This window comes from Hoplias malabaricus, chromosome 7 (assembly GCF_029633855.1).
Source record: "Hoplias malabaricus isolate fHopMal1 chromosome 7, fHopMal1.hap1, whole genome shotgun sequence".
NCBI lineage: Eukaryota > Metazoa > Chordata > Actinopteri > Characiformes > Erythrinidae > Hoplias > Hoplias malabaricus.
In genome coordinates this window covers 36,179,927-36,205,862 of record NC_089806.1, presented here as the reverse complement: position 1 = coordinate 36,205,862, position 25,936 = coordinate 36,179,927, and the positions used below count along the sequence as shown (strand labels likewise).

The 25,936-nt window shown below is 40.1% G+C and overlaps 1 protein-coding gene across 5 annotated transcripts in view; it reads right to left on the bottom strand.

The window, feature by feature from the left end:
- Positions 1–5,964: 5,964 nt before the first annotated feature.
- The window catches only part of scml4 (Scm polycomb group protein like 4), a 45,844-nt gene continuing 25,872 nt past the window's right edge, over positions 5,965–25,936 (bottom strand). For 4 of the 5 annotated variants that reach the window (XM_066677765.1, XM_066677766.1, XM_066677764.1 and 1 more), the window contains 7 exons: positions 25,189–25,412; positions 20,810–20,939; positions 13,920–14,120; positions 13,259–13,459; positions 12,217–12,423; positions 11,551–11,696; positions 5,965–10,208 (listed from right to left, as the gene is read on the bottom strand). In XM_066677765.1, coding sequence (XP_066533862.1) covers positions 10,083–10,208; positions 11,551–11,696; positions 12,217–12,423; positions 13,259–13,459; positions 13,920–14,120; positions 20,810–20,939; positions 25,189–25,412 — 1,235 coding nt within the window. In that variant the 3' untranslated portion in view covers positions 5,965–10,082. The remainder of the gene's footprint in view (positions 10,209–11,550; positions 11,697–12,216; positions 12,424–13,258; positions 13,460–13,919; positions 14,121–20,809; positions 20,940–25,188; positions 25,413–25,936) is intronic. The other variant, XM_066677767.1, reaches the window with a different exon arrangement.

The following is a 25,936-nucleotide window of genomic DNA, read 5'->3' as shown; positions in this document are numbered from 1 at the left end:
TCCGGGTGACTGTCTGTGAGGAGTGTGGTGTGTTCTCCCTGTGTCTGTGTGGGTTTCCTTCGGGTGACTGTCTGTGAGGAGTGTGGTGTGTTCTCCCTGTGTCCGCGTAGGTTTCCTCCGGGTGACTGTCTGTGAGGAGTGTGGTGTGTTCTCTCTGTCTGCGTGGGTTTCCTCCGGGTGACTGTCTGTGAGGAGTGTGGTGTGTTCTCCCTGTGTCTGCGTGGGTTTCCTCCGGGTGACTGTCTGTGAGGGGTGTGGTGTGTTCTCCCTGTGTCTGCGTGGGTTTCCTTCGGGAGACTGTCTGTGAGGAGTGTGGTGTGTTCTCCCTGTGTCTGCGTGGGTTTCCTCCGGGTGACTATCTGTGAGGAGTGTGGTGTGTTCTCCCTGTGTCTGTGTGGGTTTCCTTCGGGTGACTGTCTGTGAGGAGTTTGGTGTGTTCTCCCTGTGTCTGCGTGGGTTTCCTCCGGGTGACTGTCTGTGAGGGGTGTGGTGTGTTCTCCACTGTGTCTGCGTGGGTTTCCTTCGGGAGACTGTCTGTGAGGAGTGTGGTGTGTTCTCCCTGTGTCTGCGTGGGTTTCCTCCGGGTGACTATCTGTGAGGAGTGTGGTGTGTTCTCCCTGTGTCTGCGTGGGTTTCCTCCGGGTGACTATCTGTGAGGAGTGTGGTGTGTTCTCCCTGTGTCTGTGTGGGTTTCCTTCGGGTGACTGTCTGTGAGGAGTGTGGTGTGTTCTCCCTGTGTCTGTGTGGGTTTCCTTCGGGTGACTGTCTGTGAGGAGTGTGGTGTGTTCTCCCTGTGTCTGTGTGGGTTTCCTTCGGGTGACTGTCTGTGAGGAGTTTGGTGTGTTCTCCCTGTGTCTGCGTGGGTTTCCTCCGGGTGACTGTCTGTGAGGGGTGTGGTGTGTTCTCCACTGTGTCTGCGTGGGTTTCCTTCGGGAGACTGTCTGTGAGGAGTGTGGTGTGTTCTCCCTGTGTCTGCGTGGGTTTCCTCCGGGTGACTATCTGTGAGGAGTGTGGTGTGTTCTCCCTGTGTCTGCGTGGGTTTCCTCCGGGTGACTATCTGTGAGGAGTGTGGTGTGTTCTCCCTGTGTCTGTGTGGGTTTCCTTCGGGTGACTGTCTGTGAGGAGTTTGGTGTGTTCTCCCTGTGTCCGCGTAGGTTTCCTCCGGGTGACTGTCTGTGAGGAGTGTGGTGTGTTCTCCCTGTGTCTGCGTGGGTTTCCTCCGGGTGACTGTCTGTGAGGAGTGTGGTGTGTTCTCCCTGTGTCTGTGTGGGTTTCCTCCGGGTGACTGTCTGTGAGGAGTGTGGTGTGTTCTCCCTGTGTCTGCGTGGGTTTCCTCCGGGTGACTGTCTGTGAGGAGTGTGGTGTGTTCTCCCTGTGTCTGCGTGGGTTTCCTCCGGGTGACTGTCTGTGAGGAGTGTGGTGTGTTCTCCCTGTGTCTGTGTGGGTTTCCTCCGGGTGACTGTCTGTGAGGAGTGTGGTGTGTTCTCCCTGTGTCTGCGTGGGTTTCCTCCGGGTGACTGTCTGTGAGGAGTGTGGTGTGTTCTCCTTGTGTCTGTGTGGGTTTCCTCCGGGTGACTGTCTGTGAGGAGTGTGGTGTGTTCTCCCTGTGTCTGCGTGGGTTTCCTCCGGGTGACTGTCTGTGAGGAGTGTGGTGTGTTCTCCCTGTGTCTGTGTGGGTTTCCTCCGGGTGACTGTCTATGAGGAGTGTGGTGTGTTCTCCCCGTGTCCGCGTGGGTTTCCTCCGGGTGCTCCGGTTTCCTCCCACAGTCCAAAAACACACATTGGTAGGTGGATTGGCGACTCAAAAGTGTCCGTAGGTGCGAGTGTGTGAGTGAATGTGTGTGTTGCCCTGTGAAGGACGGCACCACCTCCAGGGTGTATATGCCCAATGATTCCAGGTAGGCTCTGGACCTACCGCGACCCTGAACTGGATAAACATTACAGATAATGAATGAATGAAGGTGGTCTCTGACTATTGCTCACTAATGTATGTATTTATCATACTGAGTATAACAAATTAATCTATATTCTGTACAATTAATAACAATTGTTTAACAGACAGAACAGAGTGTATGAGATGAAACAGATGTCACAGGCTTTAACAGGAGGAGTAGCTCAAGGGGTAGTTTTAGGCCCCCTGTCATAATGATAAATGGCCTTAGAGGTGTTTATCTTCAAACTGATACTACAGTATTATATTAAGTATATACCGTATTTATACAGCGCTGTATACTGACTCTGCTGCGCAGTACTACTCAAATTAATGCACGGTGCATTGAAATGGGTAAAAAAAAAATACTTTGAAATAGCTCAAATGCCTTTGAGATTTGCTAAGCGCAATGAGCCTGATATCTGTTTTACTGTATTACATTAAGTGGACTAGCCCCAAGAGTGCACCCATTTACAGCAGTGCTCTATATTGCAGAGGTGTGCCCTCCAGATGGATCTAGGTTTGTGTAAGAGCTCTACAGCTACCATATATAGGGGGGGATCCCCAGGGATCATCCCCATTGTTAGACAACGCACTCACTGTGGCAGACTGCAGTTGAGAGCACGGAGGAGCTAAAAATGCCAGCAGTTCAAAACAGAGGCAGAGGTACGTTTCTTATAGGAGGCGTTCCAGATGAATGCAGACCTTATAGAAACAAGTTCCAGCTGACCTTGCAATGACTTCTATTCTTGTGAAGATTAACATTGTCTGGAACAACACAAATCTATTATTTATTACGTGATTCTTTACCAGGGAACAGCTGGTGTAACTGGGCAAGTACAGCTAAGCCTTCTCTAAAACATCAAAATATGGTTCAAATTCTGCCATCTACACCCTTAAATGTGTTGTTAATATATGACTAGAAAGTGATTATTTTAGTGTTCTGTGGAACCAAGAACAACAGCGCCCCCAAAAGGAAACAAAAATGAGTGAGTTTAAATGTGGAGCTGTAGATTTACACCATCTGTGACGTTTTACACAGAGTAAAGCGCCCCCTAGGTTCACTTTTAATACAATAATATTTATAATACAATATACATTTATAATCCGACAGCGTAGAGCTCTGCCGTTCTGCAGCCCGCACTGAGATGGATTGGTCTGATGCTGAAACCTGATTGGCTGAGGCATGTCTGATGTCATTATAGTCTGTGGGTACGTTGTCACGCGAACATTTTGTAGTTGGAAAAATATTTTAAATGAAAAATAAGCTATTTTGTTCACATTATGAAGCCATTCTTCTGTTCAGTTTTGAAGTTTACGTTTGTGATTGTACTTCATGCAAAATTAATATTAATAATAATAACAATAATAAAATAAAAAATGAATGTTTGCTACAGCTTTCGACTGTTTTAGTGGTTGAAAATGACTGGTCCTTATATATTTTTTCTGAAGCAGCATGTAGTATTTGTGTGATTTACACAACTGCAATGGTGTTGTTAAAGTACTTAATATATATTAAAATATTTTCCTCAAACTTAACAAATTAATATTGAAAACTAACTTTCTTCCAAATATATAATGTCTACTTCCATGGCATAAGTTAATATTTCATTAAAAACCTGGCAAGTTGTAACTTTCAGTTTGTACCTGAGAGTTTGCTGCGTGTTCTTTGTCCAAGAATGTGTATGAGATTAGAGCACCACCTACAGGTAAACAGCAATAACTACACCATCTAATATAAATTAGAATGAATGCATATGGTACAATCCTTCAAAACAACAACAATAATAATGATACAAGTCGGGATTTTGTGTAAAATGCTTTTAAAAACAATGAGCTGTGACTTCTTCACTTTCTCCAACCTTTATTAAACTGGTAAAAACACAAAGAGAGTATGTCCAGTGTATTGGTTGAAAAACCTTACTGTGTTTTGTAAACGTAAACAAATATATAATTCATGACAAATTCAGGTGATAATTTTATAGAATATTCGAATTACACTATTTCACACATTCTACAAGATGCAATTGAATATAAACAGAGAGCCCTGTGAAGGACTGGCGCCCCCTCCAGGGTGTATTCCCGCCTTGCGCCCAATGATTCCAGGTAGACTCTGGACCCACCGTGACCCTGAACTGGATAAGCGCTTACAGATAATGATGATGATGATGATATAAACAGAGAATCCACCAAAGACTCGTGGGTCATGGCTCACAACCTTTTGCCCAAAGCAGTCAAACAGTTCAAACTGAAATGCAAAAATGCAAGGTATTTAATAATGTACCATTCATTCATTCATTCATTATCTGTAACCCTTATCCAGTTCAGGGTCGCGGTGGGTCCAGAACCTACCTGCAATCACTGGGCGCAAGGAATACACCCTGGAGGCGGCGCCAGTCCTTCACAGGGCAACACACACACACACACACACACACACACACACATACACACACACAGACACTTTTGAGTCACCAATTCACCTACCAATGTGTGTTTTTGGACTGTGGGGGAACAGACACAGGGAGAACACACCAACTCCTCACAGACAGTCACAGACAGGCCCAAGCTCATCTCGGATGATCTGAAAGACAGTGGAAACGTGTGCTGTGGCCAAAAGCCAACATCCGTCGTGGTTAGATGGGTGGCTTGCATATGTGAGAAGGTATAATTTATGTGGAGGTGTATGAAATATGCAGTGATTCAAAGATAATTGAAAGAACAAACATGCACCTGTCCCAGCTTTTTCAAGAATGTTCCAGGCATCAAATTCTTAATTTGTTTATATTTACAAAATCCAATTCAACCGCAATGAACTTGGTCGGGGTACACACTGAAAATCTTTTCTTTGTACATTTGTCAGTTAAACAAGAAACAAAAATTCACACACCAATTTTTTTATTGTATTTTATTTTGGTCGCCATTGAATTAAAAATCCTCTACTCTGAGCATTTAAGGCTAGTGATTGTATTAACATTTTCTGACACCTGTACAATGATAAAACCTTCGACCAACAAATCAAACATCAAAAAGCCAGTGACATACAGTCCTCTATTCCAGTAGATGGCGCCAAAATATAAGATGTTTTTAGCTTACCGCCCAATTCAGTATTCATTCGCAGAACTTCCATCAATACCAGAGCTTCTCAGACCTCTTAACAACCTCGTAAACAACATGAGACTTGGTCTTGTGTTGCCGGGCTTCTATTTTGGAAAAGTACTGTTTCTGACCTCATGACCTCTCCCGAAAGGTGAGTAGGTCATTCTCAGGACACAGGCAAGGCAAGTGAATGGGTGGAGTCCAAGTCAATTTTTCTTAATTAAACATAAAACAAAAGCTTTTTACCTGTAATTAAAAGAGTGGAGTTAAATGTGGGCACACACACATATCTACTGTGTGTGTGTGTGTATATATATATAATTTTATTTTCTTCTTTTTGCCCGATCATTTATTTCCTGTAACTGCTTCATTCTGTTCAGGGTCGTGGTAGATCCAGAGCCTAACCAGAATCTCTGGGTGCATGGCATTATCACACATTTGACGGGGTGCCAATCTATCACAGGGCATCACATCACTCATCCAGTCACACTTTTGGACCCTTTTTCACAGGCAATCCACTTACACCAGCATGTGTTTTAGGACTGTGGGTGAAAACCCACATAGACACAGGGAAAACACTAAACTTATGACCTGATGTAGGGTTTAAATCCAGGACTCCAGGATCCTGAAGCTGTGTGGCAGCGACGCTGCGTAGTTCACCACTGTGCCACCAATTTTTAAACAATGTTTTAAATATAAAAATAAAAAAAGGAATACAATCGTTGTGTCATATAGCAAGGTCACATAGTATCGCTGGACCACTGATATTTACTTTATAGCTGGACTGTTTACATTGTGTCATAACCCAGTTATGAAGAAGATGCGATGTGATTTTAGGCCACTGGGTTTGTAAAAAGAAAAAACCTTTATGAATGTATTATCTGAATAATGCGGAGTAGGACACAGTACAATTTCACAGAAAGCATTTGTCAGCTTTGAGTGCTCATTAATGCTTTATTCAGATGCTTTTGTAATGTTGTGTACACTGTATATCTCACAAACAGACAGACCGACCATCTGTCTGTGTTCACAATATTTCACAACACTGAAGCCACACCATTGAAATCAACGAACTGAAAAAAAGAAATCCCCTGTAAAATAAAATCACTAAAATTAGTAATTATTAAATACAGTCATATTTTAGCACCAACATGAATGGTCCATGTTGCAGTCCCCCAAGTCCTGTACTCACACACAAGCCCCTTCATAAAATTACTAATGTATTAATAATATACGAATGGTTGTCTTTCGAGAAGAACAGCATTTTGGTGAGACTGGCATCAAGAGCAGCATTCATAAACATACACTTGCATTATGCATTATATCAAAAATGACACCAGTGACATGGCACCAAGGCCAAAGTACAAAAACTGACACAAACAGGAGAGAAACATTCTCCAGAGCTGCAGTGACCAAGCAGGACTTTCTTAAAGAAACAGTTTAGTGGGGAACAAAAAACCTAATTTGTGCAGTGTTCTCCTTGGCCCAAATGCAGTCGATCAGCCGACACGTTTGGAGTCGGAACTTGGCTTCTTTGGTTTTATATTGTAATGATTTGTCCCTCTATGCCGTCTATAAAAATGATTGAACGTCACACAGAGCAATTCAACAGCCTTAACCTTGTTCTTTTTATAAAACACATACAGTCGCTCTGTGACAATTATTTTATTATTATTTTAACATTGTTTAAATGTTACGTTTTTTATTTTTCAGCAGAGGGGGCCACAATTACTTAATAAAATAAAAGCACATACATATTCAAAATAAATAAACAGTATTTTCCTCATAAATGAAAGCTTTGGTCTCTGAAATTTCATCCCCACACACACACACATTTAACTTCTATAGCCTACATTATGAGTTTTACTCCACAGCATTACCATTACCACTTCAATGCTTTTTATTCGTCCTGTGTATTCTCTTTCTCATTTAAAAATAAATGACTTGATGTGAAGGTTTTATTGCATGTCAGTGTAAAAAGACCTCAGAATGACTACACATTAAACTAGAAATATCCACCACATTTACTCCTTCTGGGGCTAATATTTTATGCCGTTTTCCACATCAAGGCACGCTCATGAAATAAAATCACGAAATACTAAAATGAAGAAGAGAATGTTATTAAATACAAAATGGAAGTTAAAAAAGAAATAAATACATAAGTTTTTAAAAAATATCAATAAATATTAACAAAATAGGATAAATACTGTCAATAAATCAGTAATGGTAGTGTGTCATTTCTCAGCTGATGGACTGCATTTGGGGAAAACTGCATAGATTCCATTTTTTGTTGTTGTTGTTGTTCCTTTAAAGCACTCTGTTAATACACATCTGATGCAGTAGATACATCTGTGCTGACCAGATTTAAATAACCTTATTTGTTTAGAACAATACATCACGCAGTCTGCAATGTCAAACATTTAACAGCAGAATTGCAGAACTGTTTATGAAGCTGTTACAACAGCCTTATAATGCTGAAGCCTGACAAGAAACATACACTGTCAGACTCAGATAAGGCAGAAAGAGTTGCAGTGCTACTAAACTTAGACCAAGGGCGTGGAAAGTAAAAAATGAATAAGTCGAAAACAGCACCTCTATGCTTTTCAAGCTAATTTGAGATGTACATTTAGGCATTCAATACATACTTTTTTTTTATTTTATTTTATTTTTTTTTGCCTCTTGTCAATATTTCAAGTACCAGGCACATCATTCTCATCTACTGACCTCTACAGAAGGTATTATATGAAAAAATGCTGAGGGTCGCACTTTTAAAATGAACACAAGTTCAAATTTGGAGCATCCTGGGCAGTTTTGACAGCTGGCAGAGAAGAGGCTTAAATCACCAGCATTTTTAGTTAAGAGTATGACCAGTTACAGTATTAGTAATTTCTTTTGCCTGTGTTGGGAGAACCCAGCAGAGAGAAACAGAAAAGAAAGAGCCTCTACAGAGCAGGTTGCAGATGAATCTGTACAAGTAAGAATAGCGCAGCTTTAGTTTCTGACACAGAGAGAGACGTACTACGATGAAGCTTAGCCGAGAGCTGATTATGTGTTTAAAGAAAGAACTGCTTACTCTACAGGATTTCTCATTTTTCTTTTTGCACCTTTTGTTCAGTGACAAACTGTCTATGTGATTCTGTAAATATACAACTGTGGCTAGTCTTTTAAGTTATTATATTTACACAAAATAAAAAATAATAATAAATCAGAGATGCTTTACATTAGTTTCGAGTCACCATTACTAATTTGCTCCACATAGAAATGCAGGACAAAAAATTGAAACTCAAGCAGCCTGAAGTTGCATTCATTTCATACACAAATGCACTGTCGGACGGTACAGGAGGTGTCCAAAATAATGGATGTTACGAAAGCTACTGCCCATTCCGTCAGAGACCATATCCATTATATGACACCTACGAATTTGATGACATTCAGCCACATGAACGTTTTTGAGGTCAGGTACTGATGGATGATTGGTTCTAAAACTAAGGCAAACACTGCAATGTTGCACTGCTACACAGCCCAATGCTTGGGGTTTGTATACCACTGTAGCCAGTGTTTAACACTGGGCACACTGACCTTAAGATTATGTGCTACTGCACATTTCATGCTTTGCCCGCAGTCCACAGTGCATAAACCTTAAAGTAGATAAATTCACTAATAATAAGTGGTGTGAACACGCGTTTGGACATATGGGATATATGGTACGTGTTTCTGATAAAATGGTCAACGAGTATTTGTATTTCGGGTGACATTTTATATTGTTTTGCACACCTCCTGTACACCAGTATTATTTAACCATAATGACATAGCAGTCAACCTTCAATGAGGTTAGAAACCCTCATGTTTGTATGTATACCGTACTGCAAATTTTAAGAATCATACACCTCACCTTACTCCATAGCCTCTAATATAATGCACTACTAACAAACTTCGGTATAGTATTGAATAGAAGCATTCTTATATTAGTAAAACATCTTATAGTTTTGCAAATAATGCTTTCTGAAACATCATTTCTGAAACATTTCATAAAATCATGTTCTATGTAGTTCAAATACCCCATGGATTAATATTAAAAGTGCACATGTGGACAGGTAGAGATGGTGTCTGCGTTAGGTGCAACCGACCTAAGAGATGCCTGTGAAAGAGGCAGGAGGAAAGAATGGGGGGGAAAAAAGAAAAGAAGAAGATAAAATTGTGCCAGTGTTTTGCATTGCCGTCTGCATTAGTTTCCATGTTTTGTTCCATTTTCCATGTACAGCGTGCTGGTTTGGATTAAAGATGAGTATTGTAGAAACTGATGTTGTAGTGTGTGTTTTGGCGGTGCTAACCAAACGACTGATGTTTACAACTGGTCCAAGGTTGTGTCCTATTGTTCCGCGGAATCTACTTTGCTGGCTGAGAAGATAACAGTGTAGCCCTGTGTGAGTCATTTCTGAATTCTGAACACGTCTTGAAGTCTTGCGTAGCTGCACTCAGGAAAAAAAAAATGCTGCAGAAAAAAATGGGGTCCAGTGCCTCAGGTCTGAAGAGAATCCCTCTGCTTCACCACTAGGTGGCCAAAGACCACCTTTAGACAATCCACAACTTTGTGTGCACCTTGGAAATGTACACAACACATGCTTGGGCGCAATCCATGTCAACTCATCAAAGAGTCCCAATCCGTCTGAGGTGACTCTTTTTTCCTTATTTGTGCGCTCTTCTTTTAAACATATGATTCCAGTAGCTTTCTGAGTAGATCATAGTTGTTAACCCATTTAAAACAAGTTTGGTGTCATGACTGGGTCAGTGACAGCCAAAAGGAAGAAAAATGGCCACATAAGTCTGTTGAAAGCCCATGGCAGTAACACATCAAGAGGGTGTGGGCTTTAAAAAACATTGTTATACAATATGAAAAACAAAAGCACTGTAAATGAAAAAGACGACATGAACTAGTCCGTCTCAGTGCATGTGAGAGTGTGTTTATGTGTGTATATGTAGGGAGGACAGGGAGGGGATATACGCATGCGTACTCAAGTGTTTGTGTGTGCGGTTTCACTGCAAGCTGGAGGGCGGATCAGAACTTGCTCTGTTTTAACTTGTCGATGTGATAGCAGAGCTTGAGAGCCGGGCCCAGTTTGAGTCCCAGGTACTTCATGATCATGTCACTCTTCAGTAGGAGGAGAGCATCTCCATCAATCTCCTGAAGAACCAATCACAAGCCAGTAAAAACACAGCTTAGGGAAATGCATCACAGAAAGAAAATTGACCTTCAATACAAAGGGGAAGCTAGTGCTACTAAAAATTATAGGTGACAATACACTGCTTGATCATAAAGGCCTGTGATGAAATGTATGTAGCATATTCATCCATCCATACATTATCTGTAATTGCTTATCAAGTTCAGGGTCACGGTGGGTCCGGAGCCTACCCGGAATCACTAGGCGCAAGGCACAACCTAGAAGGGGTGCCAGTCCTTCACAGGGCGACACACAGTCACACATTTGCTCACTCACACCTACGGACACTTTTGAGTCGCCAATCCACCTACCAACGTCTGTTTTTGGACTGTGGGAGGAACCCGGAGCACCTGGAGGAAACCCACGTGGACACAGGGATAATACACCAAACTCCTCACAGACAGTCACCCGGAGCGGGACTAGAATCCACGACCCCCAGGATCTTGGAGCTGTGTGACTGCTACACTAAATGCTGCGCCATGTAGCATATTGCAAATTTAAACGATACTGTTAATACACTGAATTAGGAACACCCTAATGTCCATACACTCACTGTCCATTTTACCAGGTCCACTGACCAGCCAACAGTGTCCACTGATGAATGAATAGAGGACGACCATCACAAACTGTCCAGCAACTCTGTCTGACTTTAAATCTACAAGGTGGACCAACAAGGTAGGAGTGTCTAACAGAGTGGACACAGTGTTTAAAAACTCCAGCAGCACTGCTGTGTCTGTTCCACTTGTACCAGCACAACACACTAACACGTCACCACCAAGTCAGTATCACTGCAGCACTGAGAATGGTTTACCACCCAAACTATATCTGCTCTATAGGGGTCCTGACCATTGAAGAGTAGGGTGAAATAAACTACAAAGTGCTCCTGTACGGTCAGTGGAGCCGATAAAATGGACAATATGCGTAGACAGCATACAGAGACATTTTGTTCAACTTTACTTCTAATAGAAACTTCCTACATCCACATAAATACGGGCAGTATTTTTACTTTCCCAAAAGAAAACGGGTGCGCCAAGTACTCCACATATTTCAGACAATCAATCGGAGCATCTCTACTGAGAATATTGTGTTGTGATGCCTTAACTATGGCAGATTTATAACCTGTGTTCTTGCATCCAGAAGGTTTTCATAGCTTTCATAAAATACATTCGGATTTTGTTCTTTTGGATCTTGACTGATTTAACTGATTGATGCTATCCTGCTCTGAAACTGTAATGCATAAAATTACAATCCAACACAATGTGTGTCCTGTCTGGATATACCAACACTGTATGCAGGTGAACTCACATGTTTTCGGAACAGCTCTACATGGGGTCCCAGGGCCTGAGGGTCTGCATCTTTAATGAACCATACCACTTCCTCCACACTCCACCGGGATGGGTCTTTACTGGAGGGAGGCTTTGACTCACCTGCCTCTGGCAACGGACTGTAGGCTGATAAAGAAAGAGAGAAAGAGAGTGAGAGAGAGAATATAATCTTCATAAAAGTTCAAAAAAATATACATGTTCTATGGAATATGAAAACAACCTAATTAGTGGAGCCAGCAATATGAGCCACACCCATTGCTAATTTATGTTAGGTGCAGAAAACACAGCCTTGAATGATATATGTAGAGAGTCAGTCTTCACTCAGCATCATTGTATGATCTCATTAATGCTTTTTTGGTGAATGAAAATCCCCTCTGCCATATTCCAAATTAGAAATTCTTGTCCTCAAGGCTGAGCTGGTTACAGTAGCAAGGGGGGCAAATTTAATATAAATGACCAGTTTTTGAGTCGATAAGCAAATACTTATTCATGTATTGTTTTGGTGTCCACATACTTTTGGACATGCATTACTAAAAAAATGATTGTATATAATAAAATGAAATAGACAAAGGATAATAGGTGTTGTAAATATTTCCCTGTATTATCTCTAGATATGTACAGTTGACCAACAATCTGTTTTTATTACCACTTCTGTTTCCTTCCTGGAATGTGCTGGGGCTAGCTGCCTGTCTGCACACTCCCCCAGAATACGTGGGGCCGGAGCGAAAGCCATAGCTGGATTTAGACACTGTGTACGGTGATGACATAGCACCAAAAGTGGTGTCACTAGGGTCACTAGAGTAGCGCTTGGACTCCATTTGTTCAGTGTGGTAGTCATCCATCATAGAATCTGCTGCACAAAAAGAGGACATTAGTGAAAATTGTTTTCATCACCAGATTAACATCTCTAGAGCTACACTGAAAAATTAACAAGAATTTATAATCGATAATGCTCCTAAATTTCCAGAGCCTTAATATGGTCCACATCTCAGTTTCAGCACCATAACTACATTACTTAATTAGTTCACAATCAGCTCAAAGGACATTTATTCCTCAGACTTAAGTCATTTTCTCATACAATGACTATCAAATTACTTTAAATGAATGCTATTAATTTTAAAGGAAAATATTTGCTGGCATTTAAAAGGTTAAATATGTGTCACACCTACACGGGCATGTGTGCAAGCTTGCTCAGAAAACACCTGTACCACTCGAGACACCAATCCCACTTTTAGTTCCATTAACTGCCAGCATGGGGCTTTATCATCATGGGAAATCTCCATGGAAACCTCTAAAGCAGTTGCATCATCCTAAACTTCGTGACCTGATCTTCTGAATTCCTCCTGCTGCTTCCACAGCCAAGGAGACAGAAAAACACCACAGACGCCCAGCACTTAAACCACAGAACACTGGAAGAGCGATTAGCCCTCTGACTGCCACTTAAGAGAGCTCAGCTAGGACTAAAGGCCTCCTCCAGGCTCTCAGCGGGGGGGATCAGATAAGAGACTCAAAAAATAAAAGCAAAGCTAAGCAGTCCAAAAAAATAAATATATAAATAAACGCCTCACGAGAGAAAATAGCTCTGAGAGACAGTCTGGTTCAAAAAGCAGTAAACAACATAGAAATGAAATAAGTATGTCTCAGCTAAAAAAAAAAAAAAAAAAATGAGAAGAGGGAAGACAGCGTACTTGACTTGGCCTGTCCATCCAAGTGCTTGTCAGTGTGGAAAGAGGAAGAGGAGGAGGGAGAGGAAGAAGGTGCGATGGGCTGGTCACTAAAGAGATTTTCACACAGCAGGCTCCGGCACAGCTTCTTGAGGAAGCGCAGGACATAGCCCACGCTGTTCACCACCGGCAGACTCAGCAGGTGCTGCTTACCATCAAATGTGGCTGTGTGGAAAAGACAGAGTATGGCAGGGTATGACGGAGGACTCTCCACTACTTTTTTTGCCTAGTTTGGAGTCAGAAATTTGCTTCCCTAGTCCTGACGCTATGAGCCTAATGCTGCTAACAAGTGGACTTGCAAAGATCATGATTCCTTATATCCCATGTTACAAATGCACAATTCTCAAAATGTGTTGACTAAATGGACCTATGACAATCAATAGCATATTTTCTATACAATTATTTTATCCAAATTCACATTTAAATGACTTTAATATGAACTTTAGTATGTATATAACTCTTCATTGTGTATAACTACAATTGCCACCACTGCCAAACTGAAGAAGCAAATTTCACACGTCACATTTCTTTCTCAGTGGAATTCTACCTTTAGTAACCATTTGGTTGATAGTGGATTAACAGTTTAATGAAGTATTACTACAATACTGTTTTTTGTGTGTGTTACCTGATATTTTCTCGCCTCCATAGCCTTGTGTGAGCAGAGTGAAAACTGCTTTTTGTTGGTAAGCACTGTCAATACAGCCTTGCACAGCCTGCTGTAGCACCACAGAGGGCCTGGCTGGACCTAAGTGATCGGGCAGCTGCAGAACCTTCTGCCTGTCCAAGTTAGGACCTGTGTTTACCTGCTTATTCACATAGATACACACTAGAGAGAGAGAGAGAGAGAGAAATATTAGCACATTCAGAAACTGAAAATTAAGTAAAAATTAGAGAATACAAATATAATATTTATTCATTCATTCATTCATTATCTGTAAGCGCTTATCCAGTTCAGGGTCGTGGTGGGTCCAGAGTCTACCTGGAATCATTGGGCGCAAGGCGGGAATACACCCTGGAGGGGGCGCCAGTCCTTCACAGGGCAACACACATTCACACATACGGACACTTTTAAGTCGCCAACCCACCTACCAACATGTGTTTTTGGACTGTGGGAGGAAACCAGAGCACCCAGAGGAAACCCACACAGACACAGGGAGAACACACCACACTCCTCACAGACAGTCACCCGGAAGAAACCCACACAGACACAGGGAGAACACACCACACTCCTCACAGACAGTCACCCGGAGGAAACCCACACAGACACAGGGAGAACACACCACACTCCTCACAGACAGTCACCCGGAGGAAACCCACACAGACACAAGGAGAACAAACCACACTCCTCACAGACAGTCACCCGGAGGAAACCCACACAGACACAGGGAGAACACACCACACTCCTCACAGGCAGTCACCCAGAGGAAACCCACACAGACACAGAGAGAACACACCACAGTCCTCACAGAGAGTCACTCGGAGCCCCTGGAGCTATGTGACTGCGACACTACCTGCTGCGCTACCGTGCCACCTCTTTAATATTTAATACAATTAAATTTCTAAAATAGAAAAACATTCCAGCATTATGTTTTTAGCAAAAATACGTAAGAGTAAATGATACACATTACAAAGACCAGAAGTTTTCTCTCTTTTCTTATTATTTGTATAAAACCTTTAATCAATTTAACAATTAGCACCTGTTGACAGATTTAAATTTTTTTTACTTGCACTTAAGTATATTTTAACTCCATATTTAAGTTCAACTGAGCAGGACTTTAAAAAATACAGTAATTTTAATACATTTTCTTTGCCTCCCCCAAACTCAATGGCATATCAGATGTAAAGTATACTATATTTACAGTCTTCATCTTTCTGATAAAATACAGAAAACCTTCCCACTCAAATCAGGCTCTTTTTCAAGCATGCTGGAAATCACACCCAGGACAATACACATGAAATGCACTGCAGATACAGTGAGGGGAAGAGTTTTTAGACTTTTGTTTTTGTTATTTCAACTCATTATCCTGAACAACTTGCCAACCTTTTAATGCACAAATGTTCTGAAAAGTAGACATCAGATAAAACAATGCAATGTGTAAAAATAATAACAGTAACAATTTTCTAGCGGACTTTAGTATTCCACAATACAAAGACAAACGGCAGATTTACTCTGACAGACGACGCCCATCAGCCCAGTTCACAACACACACACAACCCATCCTCCATTCGGCTAAACACAACACGCACCAGTGGTTCACATTCAAATCCTCGCTTCAAATATTTGTTGGAGAATCTTCAGATATTTGAGCTTGCACCTTTGAACAGCGCTGCAGAGTCGAAGACAGGCGCAAATACATTTTTCATATGTGAGAGACAGAGAGAGAGAGACAGAGATTAACCCTGTGCTGAAAGTGAAAAAAGCTGGAACTGAGAGGGGGGAAAATGAAAAATTTAAGTGCTTTTGGTTCCCTTTAAGAGGTCCCCATTTTGAACTGCAGCAACAACGCGACTGTTACCTGTAATGGAGCAATCCGCAAAATGATTTTTGTAGCCTACTATCTGATGAACATGTAGATGATCATAATGGCAAGCTCCATTTCACAAATTACAGATCTCAGCTTAATGGGCTTGGGACCTGAATAACTCCCAAATATACATAAAGATTTTAAAGATATGTTCTTCTTTTGCAGACACAGAAGCACTTAACAAAACTTTAGGAAGCTTTAGTAAACACCAGAGCTATTTTCAAAAGAGGGAACATAGCAACCTACGTCCTAATTAAGGACCTAAACCAGAGAAAACCTTATTTTCCTTTCTTTGTGGAAAGAAAAGTTTCAGAACACACACACACACACAAAATGTGTGTGTATGTATATATATATATATATATATATATAACAGTTGTAGTATTCCTGAAGGTTCCTATACAATTTAACATGTTATATGTAGGTGTATATATGAAAAAAGCCTTTGTTAAAATCTTATGTGTTTAATTGTGGCCTTTTTTTTAAACAATGAAATTTTACTTCCATTAAATTTCTAACCACACAACATTTGGAAAAATTAGAATAGAATCAAAACAGAAAGAGTTAAAATACTGCAGCTAATAAAGCCAAACCATGCTTTTATCTTTTAAAAGTGTTTCATGTTTCACCAGGGTCTTATGCACTGATACATATTGTTATATAATGTTAAAGTCCCAACTATGTATGAGAATAGGAGCTAGAATTAAATAAGTAACAACCCATGCTTTACATTATTATTTTTTGTTATATTTTTCCATGTATATTTTCCCTGATTTTCAATTAAAGTCAAAAAACACGTTTCTTTCCATTACTACTTACTGTATTATAACTTTTGATTAAAAATATATTTAAAAAAATATGACAAAAAATAAAAATGTAAAGCATGGGCCTTCTATTATTTTTTTTGCAAAACAGCATCAGCATTATACTGCAAACCTAATTTACTGGAAAAGAGGATTACTTTGATACAGTCTTATTGCTATCCTGCATCAATCAGCTACAGTCTCATGTTTAAAATAAAACTAAAAGAGCGGAATGTCAGATGAAACAATAACAGTTCCAAACTGCTGTCCTCCAGCAAACACAGGAATAAATAAGTGAGAGAAGAGCAGAAATATTTGGCTACAGTGTAGGCAGATACTAGAGGGGTGAGGGGGGTGGGGAAGTATAAGGGGGGATAAGTGGGGGATAAAGGGAATGAGCCTGAGGGAACAGTGTTTGTGTGTGTGTGTGCGTCTGTGTGTAGGAATTCTCCAATCACTCAGCGGCCCGCACCAGCCAAAAAACACACACACACACACACACACACACACACACACACACACACACACACACACACCGCCCCTCTCATCTGTGCCGCGCTGCTGCTTTTATGTGACAGATCGACATGCTCAGGGATTTCCTTCGGCGTCTGTCACATAGATGGCCTGATGGCCATCCGTCTCTCTCTCTTTGTCCAACACACACACAAACACACACACATCAATGCATGCTGAATTCATATTTCTCTAACCAAAAGAGGAAGACACATTTCTGTGTGTGTTTGTCAGTGTGTGTTGGTTTTTACATATTTTCAGGACAAGATTAGTACTGATTTTGTCAGAAAAAACAAGGCTAACAGGACTACAGTACAAAGCAATAAAGGCAAGATTTGTTTTGTTGTTAAGAGGAGATTACATATAAAATTATCTATCTACATATACGTAATTACAATACAAAGGAAAACAACAAAAAATATTTTATTAAAATATATAAAAAAAAAAAAAAAAAGATCACTGCATGACCTTGGTTCTACAGTATTTTATACAGCATTAGAACTTCTTTTGGATATTCATCTCAAGTGAAATGCTTCTGTAAAAGAGCCCTAGCATTTCTATATTAGCACAATTGAAACAATTGTACACATGTCCTGGCCTTGTATAAAAAATGAATGTTGTATGTGTGTGCGTGATTGCAAAATGCTCAAGTCGGCAATGAAAACTGAGCTGGATGGGACATGACTCATTCCTTCCCTAATATTAACCATTATTAATGCTGTGCTTGTACATGATTACAAACAGGGTTCAATATCAGTTCAACCACAGAAGAGCACATACAACTGGAAACATCAGAGCCAGTGGTAATGACCTGAGGTCGGCAAGGTCATGACCCCCAGCAGCAGCAGCCGCTGCAGCAACTCCCTCTGCAACCCCCACCACAAACACAGCCCTCCATGGATTACACACACAATGAAACACCAGGGGAGGGTTGTGTGGGTGGGAGGGGGAGCCTGTGTATAAGGCAGAAGTAATTCTAGAAGTCATTCTAGGTGGAAAACTAGAAGCTGGTTCACTGCTGCTAAGATGGAAATAAGAGGGCAAGTGTTCAACAGCCTGCAGGCTCCAATATATACCTCATACACACACAAAAGAAGCCCATTTTTCTGGGACTGGTCTTTAACGCTGCAGAGCTCCACATAATCCTTTTTATCTTCTTAAATAGGTATTGGCTTCATGACTATAATATTTTAATCATGATCATATAAAATTACATAGCAATGCACATTCATTAATATAATATTAATCTATTTTGGGTGAAAAAAAAACAATGCATACGTGTCTAAAATTCTACCACCAGTTAATATTAGTCAAAATGTTTAAAATATTATAATAACTCGTAATTTTGTTCTTGTTTTCCAGTTTCTTACTCAAATTTTGAATTATAACTTTCCTCTTCCAACACATCTGTGTAAAAGCCAGAATTTCACTGTTATTCCATTGGTGGCAGATTTTAACCAATGCTATGAGGAGCATTGGACAAGCATTATATAGTCACTATTCTTAATATCAGCAAGTTTATTTAATATAAACTACACAGGTTTTCAGTTCTTGCTTTCAGCATTTGAGATTTGAGCCAGTGGGGATGGACAGAGTTCTACACTAAAGAAGATTCAATGACGTAGTAAATACAATTACATTCTAGCTTTTTTCTGGAATGTCACTTGTAAATCCCAGAAAATATACAATCTAGTGACACGTTAAGTATTGTGAAAATGCTTATAGAATTGTGATATTGTTTTTTGCCATATCAACCAACATGAGCCTTATTTTCATGTGCATAAATAACCCTGTATATTCTGCTGGTTTTTATTATGTATAACATCCATCCATTATCTGTTACCGCTTATCCAATTTAGGGTCGCGGGGGGTCCAGAGCCTACCTGGAATCATCGGGCGCAAGGCGGGAATACACCCTGGAGGGGACGCCAGTCCTTCACAGGGCAACACAGACACACACACACATTCACACCTACGAGTCGCCAAATTATGTATAACAGTTACAATTTAAATAAAATATTCATGTCATTTTCACTAAACAGGCTATATTAATTAGCAAGGATATGACTTTGTATATAATTTACTGAATGTGTAATTGGAAGATTATGTCTGAAAGGCCATATTGGTCGGTGCTCTTCAGTAATGCGCCCAGAGACCTCAAAACTATTAACCTTTAGAAAACATCAGAGATAATTACTCTCCTTTTCTCATTCGTTGTATTTCCACTTGGGCAATCTGACCCTCTTGGATCACAAGGCCATGAATACTACAATAATGAGTATGTATGTGTATGTGTAAACATGGTTTACAAACATTACACTAATTTAACATGCAATATAACAGAAAATGTGTAATCAAATTCATCTACTATTATACAGTTAGTAAGAATTAAACTATTAAGTGACTGTAAGGATACACCATGCTCCTATCTAATTAATTACATAAGTATAAACCTAACAAACTTATATCTCAAGTATGACTTTTTAACAGGAGAAGAAAAAGATAACATAAAATTTGAAATTGGAAATCAATACACTGAATGATCACTGAAAAAGAAACCTACCTTGTATCTACAGTCATTGTCCATTTTATCAGCTACACTGACCATACAGGAGCATTTTGTAGTTCTACAATTACAGACTGTAGTCCACCTGTTTCTCTGCATACTTTCTTATCCCCATTTCACCCTCCTCTTCAATGGTCAGGACAGTGGATCAGACACAGCAGCGCTGCTAGAGTTTTTAAAGCCCTCAGTGTTACTGTTTAACTGAGACCAAAAATAACCGGCCAAAAATGTCCTGTGTCCACTGATGAGAGACTAGAGGACCACTGCACAACACAAACTGCACAACAGACAAGGTGGACCAATGAGATAGGGTTTCTACCAGTGTGGACAGTGAGTGGACACAGTCTTTAAAAACTCCAGCAGCACTGCTGTGTCTGATCCACTCAGACCAATTCCTAATCCAGGGATCATTCAAATTATATAAAAGCAATGTATGTATGATGAGATTCAGACCCAATGTATAGCAGGAAAGCTGGACATTTCAAAGTATGTCAAAAAAGTACAAAATGGAAATTTAGGTTGTTGTTTATCATTGTCATACAACAAACCAAAAAAACAATAAACTTGTTAAAACATATAAAAGCTAATAAACTCCATGGTATTAAATGCTCTGACATGAAATATACTTAACAAAGGAGAGATTGTTGGTGTTCCATAGTATACCACATAGTTATAATTTCATTATTTCACATCTTCATATTGCTTAAGAAGAGCTGTTTAAATAATTTAAATGATAAAATCAATACAACATTACACCAACCTGACTGCTGTTCTAAATGACCCGAAACTACACACCAGTCAAAAGCTTACACCAACGCGCACCATCAGCACTTTAGGTTATAAATATGAACAAAATCATGGCTATAATCACTGTTCTGCTTCATGAATTGGGTTAGGGTCCCTGCTGGACAGTAAACAGTGAGGTTATTGTTGAGGAATAGACAGAACCAAGTCCTTTAATGCACTTAGAGTCCCTTTGAGAATAGTGAAGATTCATATCCTGTTCTATTGCAGCTTTATTTTTTTTTCAACAGGCTGAGATCATGGCAGCACAGAGTATTTATACACTGGAGGGCAGACTGTGTGTAGGTGAGTGTGTGTTCTTTACCTGTGAGGACCTCTGGTGTGGCAGAGTGGGGAACAGTAGCAGCATCCTGGGGGATGGAGCTCATGTCAGGTTCTGGAGTGCTGCTTGGAGGGGAGATAGCAAGAGGGGTCATCGCCATTCGAGACTTCAGCTGCACACACACAGACACACAAAAAACACACAATGAGTACAAATACACCATTATTATACTAATAAGTGTATTCTGCTACTTTAAGATGCACCTTTTATAGTCAAAAATGTTTAATGGAGGAAAAGAAGTTGGAATAAACCATAAATAAACCATCTACCAAACTCATAGAAATCCAGGCATTTAATGGGAAACCCTAGAGCTGCCTCACGCAAGCATAAGATCACCACAATCAATGTCAAGAGTCAGTAAAACTCCCCTGCATCAAGCAGTGGACGAGGGTTTGTGACTGAATGCCATCAAATCCTCACAGCAATTTTCCGATGTTTCAGGAGCAGTCAAGGAGACAAGAACCTTCAAGGCAGAAGGAACAACGCAGGAGGGTTTGAAAAAGATGGGAAAATGCCAAGAGTAAAGTGACTTGGGCTGAGCTTTGGAAAGCCGAGAAACACCATTTCCAACTTTTTATCCAGGCAGCGTACAATGTGTTTCCAAACCCACATGGGATAAAGCAGCCATCATTTCAAGCACAGTTCTCTGGAGCACATCCTTAGCTGCTGGCCAAAGTCACCTAGAGAGGGACAACACAGCTGGAGATATGATCAAGCCCTGAAGCTTTCACTGCAGGAATAATTTGGGTGAAGTGGTCCCTAGCATCCAGGAAGGTGTTTGTCAGCCAATAGAACATCTGCAAGTAAGTCCTCTGTTGGTTGACCTCGAATGGCAGCTGCAGTTCTCCTGCCATACTCTAGCCACCACTCTGCGACCGGACACCATCCTTTTGTCTGAGTTCACACTGATCCATTTATATTGAAGATCTGAGATTTTCCTCTCTCTCTTTTTGAAAATATCCTGTCCAGACTAAAATGAAAATGCTGCATTCACGCATTCAGTCCAGCAGGAGGTCATAGTATCACTTAAAGCGAGGCATCAATACATGAGAGAAACCCAGAAATTTAAATACCCAAATTTAAGTACCCAGAAACAGGCACACTGTGTTTCTTTCATTTACATAAGAACAGTTTTCGTGTGGACAGGAGGCCAAAAAGCAGACAAAAATAAAAAAAACAGTTTTTAAAAATAAATGGATCCGTGTGGATGGGGCCTGAGTCTACCAAGCAAGTGGTGCTGCTGGAGCTGACAGGCCCATGGGTAGATCTCCTGGAAGACCCCTGTAATAGGAAGTCCTCCAAGTAGACAGCACTGCTCGGCTACAGCCAGGAGGCTGAACAAAGAGAAAGGTTTCTCCCACTGGATGTTGGATGTAGGAGATTTGCAGCTTATTTTTTAGCAAGAGCACTCAGCAATTTGGGAATAGAAAAGAGGAGGAAGAGAAGAGACATCCACAGTACCAACAGAGAGGGCCTGAAGATGGCAAAAAGTTTCACTACGGGGTCATATGGCGCTTTTCCATTGTATGGTACCTACTCTACTCGACTTTACTTGGATCTACTCGCTTAGTACCTGTTTGGTTTTCTGCTATAAATTACACCACCACTCCAAAATATAACCACCCCAAAATTCACAATGTGGCATTGTAAAACACTGTCTCTATTGGGAACTGCAGGCTTTAAAAACTACGGCAGCGGCCATATTAACGGTCCTTTACTTAACATGCATTTGTATGTTGTTATTGTATACTGGGACTGTACACAGTGCTGTGATCAGTAGATTTGTCAAAGACTTGATTCTTTTGTTGGTCAACAATCCAATGAGCATCTGAAACTCTTCAATAGACCACAAAGTAATTTTATGAGCTGCTGTTGTGAGTCGGATAAAAACAAATAATTGCTAATTTAGCTTGGCAATTTTACAAACGGCTACTTTGTGCTGGATGTATGCATTTCATCATGTAGACAAGTCTCTCTGTCCAATTAGTTCTCTACAATAATTAAACGTTACTTGGGACCAGGAGCCTGCCGGGACTGAAAAAGTACCCCGTTCCAGGTTCCAGGGACCAGATTTGGAAAAGGACCAATTTGCACACCAGGGAGGAAATGCATGATGTTTAAAGACACAATGATTAAAACGCCCAATGATTCCAGGAACATCACTAAAGATGTGTTTAAAGGCATCAGTTGATGCATGACATACTTTTCATTCCACAAAATACATGCATGTATCATACCTCACTTAAAAAATAGTCCCATTTGAAGCTATCCTTCAACTTTAAGCTGAATGGGCAGATTCTACTTCATATTTTAGTGAACTGGTATTTGTCACACAAATCACAAAATACAATGAATTCAAAATGGACTATTGTTCCAAACAGGGATTTAATAGTGGACTTATTTTAATGCTTGACATAGTTTAAATTTTTGTTTTACAAACAGAGAGAAAATTTAGTTTGTTTCTTCTATATCAGCCCTTTTTTAATTAAAACCAGCTGGAGTGTTTTAATAGGCAGCAGACCCCCACTGACCATGTAAGGAATACAGGTAACAAAATCAGAACTTTCCTTTATTTTACTAATGCACCCTCATGATTACACACACACTCCCCCACCCCCACCAATTTCTCTAAATCAGCAGCAGTAGTAGGAGGCTTGCAGTCAGACACATGCAGCTAAAAATAACCCTCACTACAGCAGCAGACTGCAGATACATCAGTCATTGTGAAACCACACACACACACACACACACACACTCTTTCACCAGCTCTCTCTCTCTCACACAGACACCCCTTCAGTAGGAAACATGAATGTGTTCCATTGAAAGTGTCTGGATTCTACGAGAAAACAGCAGGAGAAGAATGGAAGCAGGAAGAAGTGTGATCTCCATGCACAGTCATAAAGCACATGTGAAAGCTGATTCCTGAGATTATGCCAAAAAAAAACCATTCTTGGACACACTTACAGCACATGCTTGTTTTCATACAGTAATAGGAAGTGGAGTTATATGGTGTTTCATATGCACAATAAATATCTAATTACTAAGGCTGTAAACTCCATTTGTAGTATGTACACACAATAAATTATGATCACACATCCTGTTAATGTTGTTAATGAATTTTCCTAGTTTTACCCTTCAAAACATCTGTGCAGTGCAGGGCTATATCTCAGACACTTGTGTCATGTGTTGTTAATATAGAATATAACATTATGCTCTTAACCATACTGACTTACCATTCTTACACCTTATAGACAGTGAATGTAGTTTTAGGAGTCTTGCACTCACATGTAGAATAAAGACTCGCATGTAGAACAAAGCATTTTTACCAGCTCAGAAAAACCAACTCTAGTCTTCTGTGTAGGATTCATTTAGTAATTTCCACTACACTACACTACTACAACCCACCAATAATACTCATCTGATCTGCATATAGCTTAAAGGCTTTTAAAGCAGACTTTGCTGGACAGTGGTCACAAAAGTACTACAAAACTCAATGAGCAGCTGGCTAACAAAAGCAGTAGCATTTTAATGCATTCCAATATCAGTTCTAGACAGACCAATCCCTGGATTAGGTACACCTACCTTGTATAATAGTACCTTGTATAAACACCTACTATTGTATAATATTTTATGTTTGCTGTTTATATTCATGCAAGATTTTGGGTATGGTTTTTTTTTTTTTTTTTTTTTTACATTATTTTAAACCAATTCATAATCTTGTTTATTTACTGTTGTTTACAAAATAACTAAATGTTTACTTTTTTTGTAAGAATGTTTGATAATGTTACATTTATACTAAAAAAAGGTTTTAAAATTTGTATTTTAAAAACTTTTTAAAATTTGTATGTTCTTGAAATTAATAAAATATATACTTTCAGAGATTGTCATATTGGCAAGAATACCGTTATCACAAAAAACCTGAAATATCATATTATTTTAGGGCCATATTGCTCACCCCTATTACACACTAGACGTTAATAATGAAAATTACAAACAGCATTCAGCTTATAAATCCTATTGGTTTGCACTGACAATGAAGTTGAGCCTGGAGTTTCTACAAAACCAGAACATATTTTTCATGAAAATATATTGTCACTCTCCAATGAAAAACATCTCTCAATATAGTAACTTTACAGCAAAAGGAAATAACCTTCTTAACTTTCAATGGAAGTATATGAAAATACCAAGTAATTTTGAAGATTTTTATTGGTCCAGTCGTCACAACATTTCCAAAGATGAAGGACAGCTGCTGTGTTCTAAAGATGTAGTAAACAAAAATTGACCAAAATGGAGATGTGTTTTTAATTGGATGTCAAAAATATGAAAGCATACATACACACAAATATAAAATGCTTTCTGACCTTGAATCCAGGTTTCCTCCCTCTCTTCTTGGGCACTTTGATTGGTGGGAGGGATTCTGGGTAGTGGTTCTGGTACTCAGGGTGCCTTTTGAGTGGTGGACGTCCCCTCTTGCGACCTGGAACTTTTCCGGTTGGGGGTGGGAGGAAGGAAGGGCTAACTGCCACAGGTGACTGCATCTCTCCAGCCCCTGTCTGTCCAGACACAACAGGAATACTCATCAGACCTGGAACACACAGAGAAAAAGAGATATTTGGAAAAGTTATCTATAGTTATCCTCCTAATTCTCGAGTTTCCTTTTGGGTGGTTGGTGGATTAGTTATTCAAAGGTGTCCATAGGTGTGAATGTATAAGTGTGTTGTGCCTTGTGATGGACTAGCGCCACATCCAGGGGGTGCTCCTGCATTGTGGCCGAAACAGAAAAGCAGTTACAGAAAATGACTGAATGAATGAATGAATGAATATCAAAATAAAAACTGTACACCACTCTGAATAAATGCCAGAAATTAAAATGTTATTAAAGCTACAAGTAAAAGGAAGCGCAAAACCACAATGTCATCAGCACATTTTAACATCCTGACCACGTGAAGAAAAGCATGTCTGCATGACCGCCAACAACTTACACTGCAACCTGTAACTTAGCTCCACTGGTAAACATCAGCAAAGCAGGCAGCTAAACAGGAAGAAAAGTAAATAATACAGAAAACTGCTCACTCCCTCATTAGTTCAGAATTTTTACTGAATTACAGA